At 50.4% G+C, this 7,314-nt stretch overlaps 1 protein-coding gene across 1 annotated transcript in view; it reads right to left on the reverse strand.

The window, feature by feature from the left end:
* The window catches only part of COL5A1 (collagen type V alpha 1 chain), a 108,205-nt gene that overhangs the window by 62,964 nt on the left and 37,927 nt on the right, over positions 1–7,314 (reverse strand). The window contains exons 10-11 of the mRNA XM_031057288.1: positions 3,466–3,507; positions 3,204–3,266 (exon numbers count right to left, since the gene is read on the reverse strand). Coding sequence (XP_030913148.1) covers positions 3,204–3,266; positions 3,466–3,507 — 105 coding nt within the window. The remainder of the gene's footprint in view (positions 1–3,203; positions 3,267–3,465; positions 3,508–7,314) is intronic.

Genomic DNA, 7,314 nt, shown 5'->3' on the forward strand with positions numbered 1-7,314 from the left:
AGGAATCAGAGCCCAGCCCTGGCGGGGTGAGGAGCTGCCCCAGCCCTGTCCCCAGCCCCACGAGGACAAGGCACCATGAGCAGCCTGGATTGACAAAGCTGCTCCCAGGGCTGGGGCAGCAGGAAAACACCAGGAAAAATCCCAGGGGGAATTTGCTGAACTCTCCAGAGCATCCATTTCTCCAGGCAGGCTGGACAGCCACAGTTTGCTCAGCCTGGCCCACACCAGAGCCTTGGACCTCACTGAGATCCCATCCCAGACCCTTCTGTTGGAGCAGAAATGGCACAAATCATTTAGGCCAGGCTTGTTTTGTATGATAAACCTTCTTTTCTCTCCCTCTCCTCCTATAACTCCAGCCCTGCCTACGATGGAGCAGGGCTGAGCTTGTTTATCTCTCCTGACAAGCACTGATGCAGTGCTTTTATCCATAAATGCCTCTTTTTGTTTCAGGCTGGGTGTGGGAGGTCTTTTCCTGGTGGAATGGACCAGCAGAGGGTGAGGGGGGGGGGTGAGCAATGAAACACAGGAAAATCAAACCCATAAAGCACTTTGGAAATTTAAATTCATGAATGCCTGGGAAGAAATGCAGCCTGCCAGGGGCTGGGTGTAAATCTGCGTGCCTCTCCTTATGGAAATGGGGATTTGCTGATATACAGCAGCCAGGCATGGATGGGGACTTCAACTTGCTTTTTTTTTTGCAGTGCTCTGAAACGCAAACCCTGGGGTAACACTGCCATGGAAGGGTTAAACTGAAACCTGGGGGTGTCTGTGTGGGACCACGGTGCTGAGCCTCAGCATTCACCAAGGGTCTCTCCCTGGTTGTTTTTGGTTTTTGTTTTTTGGTTTTTTTTTTTTTTTTTTGTGAAAATTACATCATAGGAGATGTTTCTTGCAATTTTGAGGGTCTCTGAGTTAAGGGAGCATTTGGGAAAAGCAGCACCCTGGAAGCACTCAGGAGCCTCAGCATTCACCAAGTTCTCTATCTCCCTGGTTGTTTTTCAGCCCTGGCCAGAAAATTACATCATAGGAGATGTTTCTTGCAGTTTTGGGGGTCTCTGAGTTAAAGGAGCAGCTGCAAAAAGCAGCACCCTGGAAGCACTCAGAAGCCAAATCAGGATTTTTTTAAGGGGTCCTTTTTAGGGATCTTTTTGCACTTCTGAGGGTTAGAACTGCGCTCAGGGGAGTGATTCCCTTGGGATTCAGTGGCTGATGGCTTTGGAAGGTGAAGATATTTTGTGATGAGCCTTCCCCAGAGCACCCAGACCCCCAGATTTCCAACCAAGCCCGGGCTGGGTGAGGGAGCTGCAGTTTGCTCCAATGCTGCAGCTCACCCCCTTCCAAACAACACATTTCCCCACTTCCTTCCTCGCAGGCTGGAGCCCCCATGGAACAGCTCTCTGCTCTCCTCAGTGCCATATTTCCTCCTTCCCACTGCTGCCTAAGTCATCCCAAAGCATCCTGAGCCCTCTGGAGCCTCCCACACCCATGCTGCTCCTCAGCTCTGCTGCTGACACAAACTCCTCTGTGCCTCCTGATCGTGGAAGAAGCTTTAAATAAATAAAGCTCTTTCTTTTTTCTTTTTTTTTTTTACAATGAATAAACCAGAGCTAAACGAGCGTTGGCCAATATTAACAGAGCTGGCTATTGTGGGGCTGTTAATTCATTGCACCTGCCTGGGAGCAGATAAAAAATGTCTTTATCAGATGCAGGCAGAGGGAATGTTCCTCACTGTACCCAGGGAAGGGTCATGTAAATGCATGAGCTACACTCTCAGGGTTAATAATAAACAAATTAAAAGAGGAGCTGCTCTAATTGAAAAGGAGGGTTTTAATACAGTCGCAGTGAGTTCATCACTTCTCTCTGCGCCCTGTGCTGGGTTACACTCTGTTCTGGACACTGCTGCAGCCTGTCCTAGAATGCAAATTATTCCTCCCAGAGTGCCTGCTGCTGCTGCTGGGCTTTGCAGGGCTGTTCCAAAGGAGCTTGGCCAGCAAATATCTGCATCTGCCTGGACAGATGACAGGAGGAGTGTCCCCTGTCCCCAGGGCCAGCATCCAGCCTGCCAGGAACGCAGGAGGAGAAGGGAGAGCTGAGCATCACACGATGGAGACAAGCAAGACAGGGAAAAACAGCACCCTGGAAATACTCAGAAGCCAAAAAAGGATTTTAGGGCTCTCCCTGGACCACTGAGAGATGCAAACCAGGACAGGCAGGGAGAAACAGCACCCTGGAAATATTCAGAAGCCAAAAAAGGATTTTAGGGCTCTCCCTGGACCACTGAGAGATGCAAACCAGGACAGGCAGGGAGAAACAGCACCCTGGAAATATTCAGAAGACAAATAAGGATTTTTAGGGGGACCACTGAAAGATGCAAACCACAACAGGGATGAGGCCACAGGGCAAACAGCACCCTGGAATTATTCAGAAGCCAAATGAGGATTTTTAGGGCTCGTCCTGGACCCCTGAGAGATGCAAACCAAGAAAGGGATGAAGCCACAGGGAAAACAGCACCCTGGAAATATTCAAAATCCATATGAGGACTTTTTGGGCTCATCCTGGACCACTGAGAGATGCAAACCAGGACAGGCAGGGAAAACCAGCACCCTGGCAATACTCAGAAGCCAAAAAAGGATTTTTAGGGTTTGCCCTGGACCACTGAGAGATGCAAACCATGCCCAGCTCACCCCCACTCTGTGAACCCAGGCTGCAGAGCTCCCTGTGTGCAGCAGTGCAGGGCCACAAGGGTTAAGCCAGGCCCAGGAGCCCCCAGGGCTGAGCCTGGATTCACTTCCTGAGCTGGCAGGCAGAGATGGATGGAGCTCAGGCAGGGCCCCTCGTCCTCAGTCATGTCCCAGGCACCAGAAATGGGATTTCTGCTCCGTCAGGAACAGTGCAATGCAGGGGAGGGTCCTCCCAGCACTGCTCCAGGGGAAAAGGGGGAATGCAGCAGCCAAGGAGGCAGCAAAGAACCTGACCTAAAACAAAGGCAGTGCCCAGGCTGGGGACAGTGCCATGGGAATGCCCCAGCACCTCAGGAACCGGCCCTGCCCTGTATCCCACCATGAACCCCTTTGGGAGCTGCTCTCACAGGATAAACGGAATTTTAACAGGATTTTAACAGGATTTGAAGGCTCCAGGGACACCCCACAGCCCCACCAACCCACCCAAACTCCAGCAAAGAGAAGAAAGCCACGGGCACTCACCCTCTCCCCTGGGTCACCCATCAAGCCCACGGGTCCAGTTGGTCCTGGAGGTCCTGGAAGGCCCTGGCAGAGAAAAGGGGGGAAAAAAAACCTAAGCCACCAAAGAAAATGTGTTATTATTTGTAGCAGATTTATACAAGCAGCAGGAAAAGCTCTCTGTTTATTTTTTGCACCACAAAATCCACCCCAAAGCTCCCTCTGTGCACGTGCGTGGCAGATGGGAGCAACAGAGCCCGGGGAGCAGGGGGAAAATGCCACTTACTGCTGGGCCTTCAGGACCAGGGGGGCCTTCCACCAGCATTCCCTGAGCAAGAGGAAGGAAAAACAGGGATTAGACACATCCTCAAAGTGCTTTTGTCCACAGGGAAATGCCCAGGGCTTGAGCTGTTCTTAAATATTTCAGCTCTTGCTGCTGCATGGAGACATCCCAGAGCTGGAGGGTTTGCACTCCCTCTGGGTGACCTCTCCCAGAGGTGCAGAGGATCATGGAACAGCCAAATAATGTGTATTTAAATCCCAAATAATGTGTATTTAAATCCCACAGGCCAGCCCTTACTCCCCGCATCAGCCCCAGCACAGCATCACCTTCCCCAGCATCACCTTCCCCTTCTCCCTGTGCTCAGAGCCAGGGAAAAAGCAAATCCTGGACTTTGTCCAGCCTTGATGGTGCTGGAGCTTGAGGAAAAAAGCTGTTCCTAGCCCTAAAAAGCTTAACAAGAAGTTAGCAATCAAGCTGCAAGGTGGTTTTTAAGTGATTTTTTTCCAGCAGACTGCACGCTGTTATTTCCTCTGTGAACGTAGGAAATCGCTGTGTGGGAAAAGTTCTGGGATATTGTTACTCCAACCTCTTCAATCCAAATATTTTGTCATCACTTTAGATCAGATCTATCATGCACTCAGGAAAATTAAGGTTTGGGTTTTTGTTTTTTTTTTCCCCCATCATGAGTATGTAAGAGGCAGGAAAGAAACTCCCAATCCACCTGGAAATGCTTTCCAGAAGGCATCAGGGGAATGGTTTGGGAAGAGCTCTCTGTCCCTTTTATCTCCGAGATAAGGCAGCTCTGGTGGAGTCAGCAATTCCCAGCTCACCTGTGGCAAACAGGGGCATTTTTCCTAAGGGATGGAATCCTGTAAAAATCTGTGGATGAGCAGCAGGAGCTGCTTTGGGGTCACCCTAAACCGTTCTCAGGCTCTGGTGCCAAAATCCTCAGCTGACCCCACTCCAGCTGCACTGAACGAATTTGAAATGTCTGCAGGAAAATCCAGGCATCCCTGCCCCAAAAACCACACTCCCAAAGCCCAGAGCAGCAAAAAATAACCCAAAGCAGCCTGCCATGACCCAGCCCTGCCTCCATCAGGGGTTCTGCACTAAAAAATGCATGGCCAGCTCTGTTCTCTGCCTTTCCTGGTGCCCACACTCATTACCACGGCGTTTCAAAGCTCAGAGAAGATCTGGCTCCCACTGCAGCTGCATGTGAGAGGGGGAATTTGCTGCTGCCACCACAGGAAAGGTTCTGCAGCTCCTCACCAGGGAGGAATTCAGGTCATGGTCATGTCCATTGCAGCTTCAGCCATGGAAATATTTCACTGGGTGGGAATTAGGGGTGAGTTCCACACGCCTGTCCTCAGGGAAAGCCCAGAGATCCCAGCACATGGACACCCCAAAATGATCGATTTTGGATGGATCTTCTTGAGATCCCAGCACGTGGACACACCAAAATCCATCCTCCTTGGAATCCCAACATATGGACAACCCAAAATCCATCCCAGCATATAGACACCTCAAAATGATGGATTTTGGATGGATCTTCTTGAGATCTCAGCATATGGACACCCCAAAATCAATCCTTGTTGAGATCCCAGCATATGACCAACCCAAAATCTATCCTTGTTGGGATCTCAGCATATGGACACCCCAATATCCATCCCGGCATACAGACACTCCAAAATGATGGATTTTGGAAGAATCTTCTTGAGATCTCAGCACATGGACACCCCAAAATCCATCCTTGTTGAGCTCCTAGCATATGGACACCCTAAAACCCATCCTCCTTGAGATCTCAGCATATGGATGCCCCGAAATCCATCCCAGCATATAGACACTTCAAAATGATGGATTTTGGATGGATCTTCTTGAGATCCCCGCATATGACCAACCCAAAATCCATCCTTGTTGGGATCTCAGCATATGGACACCCCAATATCCATCCCGGCATACAGACACTCCAAAATGATGGATTTTGGAAGAATCTTCTTGAGATCTCAGCACATGGACACCCCAAAATCCATCCTTGTTGAGCTCCTAGCATATGGACACCCTAACACCCATCCTCGAGATCTCAGCATATGGATGCCCCGAAATCCATCCCTGCATATAGACACTCCAAAATGATGGATTTTGGGTGGATCTTCTTGAGACCCCAGCATATGGACACTCCAAAATCCATCCTCTGTGGAATCCCAACATATGGACAACCCAAAATCCATCCTCTGTGGAATCCCAACATATGGACAACCCAAAATCCATCCCAGCGTACAGACACTTCTAAATTATGGATTTTGGATGGATCTTCTTGAGATCTCAGTGCATGGACACCCCAAATCCATCCTCCTTGAGATCTCAGCATACAGACACCCCAAAATCCATCCCAGCATACAGACACTTCAAAATTATGGATTTTGGATGGATCTTCTTGAGACCCCAGAATATGGACACCCCAAAACCCATCCTTTTCGGGACCAGTGGTGGCACATTCTGGTGTGACAGGTTCTAAGCCAGCAATTAATCAGGGTGCAGAGAATCCCCAGCCCACACAGGAGGTTTTTGGGGGGCTGCTGTGAGCACACACAGCACCAAGGCTCTGCTCCCGAGGACACTCCTCCCCAGGGGGAAGGGTCAGGGATAATTGGCCCATTTGGGATGCAAACATCCTTGGCATCTTCCCATATTTATCTGCTGGTTTGTGTCGAGCTGGGGCCTTGGGGACATCTGGAGATTGTCCTTGGCAGGAAACCTCCTGTGTTCCCATGGATGTTCATCAAAGGGAGCCATGAGAACATGGCAGGGTTTAGGGACAGCACCAGTGGGGTGATCCCATTGAGGGGAGCAAGCCAACCGTGGATTTGGGATTGTCCCAGGGGAAAACAGGGCAAGGGCTCCACTTCAGACACCACCCACAAGTGAAGCCAACATCCCAAAACCAGCCCAAAATCCGGCTGCAATTCAGAAGTGCTGAGCAAACCCTCCCTAAAGGGGAGCACCAGGGTCCCCACAAAAGGACAGAGGGCTCTAAGGAGGTGCCAGCAGCCTGGTGGCCCCACAGCTGGGATATTTGGGATCCCTGCGTCCCTCCTCTCCATCCCTCCTGCCCCTGCCCTGCCCCGCTGCCTCCAGCAAGTGTCAGCACAGAGCAAGGATTGAAGGACAGCTGGGTTTGAAAGGCAAGGAGTAAAAATCCACCAGAATCCAACTTTGTGCTTGGGTTTTATTTCCCTTCTCCTGCAGCTCCCACCAAAAACTGGGGAAAAAAAAAAAGAGCTAAAGAGCGCAGCAAATCCGAATTTCCCTGCTCAAGAGGACAAGGCAGCATTTGGTCTTGTTTACTTTCTGGCAAAAGCCATCCATGCTCCAGTGTTTTGAAATAGCAAAGGCGGCCAAATTCTTTCTGGATGATTAAACTTAACTATTTTGTTCGCTTTGTAGCTTTTCAGGCTGGGTTTCTGCCATCATCTTCGTGGGCTCTGGCTGCCCCCCTTCCCTTCCCACCCCTCTGATAAGGAAATTGCTGGCTCCTCCTTTTGTTTGCAGAGTGAGAGACCCAGAAAGGAAGAGGAGGAAGGAAAGGTCAGAAATGTTTTTATAAGGGGCTAAATTGGAGTTTTGAAGCCACCCCAGCTTCTGCCTGGCTCCACTCCCCAGCACCTGCGGAAATTCCAGGTGAAAGAGGAAAAGGAGGAAAAATTAAAAGGGAAATGATGGCCTGAGGATGATGGGAAGTGCTGTGCTGGCCCCCTGCCAAGGAAAATGAGGTTAATTGAGCTGTGGGTGTGCAGCCAGCAGGAGCTCAGCCCGCAGGGACAGGGCTGGGGCAGGTGGGTGCGAGGAGCTGAT

Source organism: Geospiza fortis, unplaced genomic scaffold (assembly GCF_000277835.1).
Source record: "Geospiza fortis unplaced genomic scaffold, GeoFor_1.0 scaffold27, whole genome shotgun sequence".
Lineage (NCBI taxonomy): Eukaryota > Metazoa > Chordata > Aves > Passeriformes > Thraupidae > Geospiza > Geospiza fortis.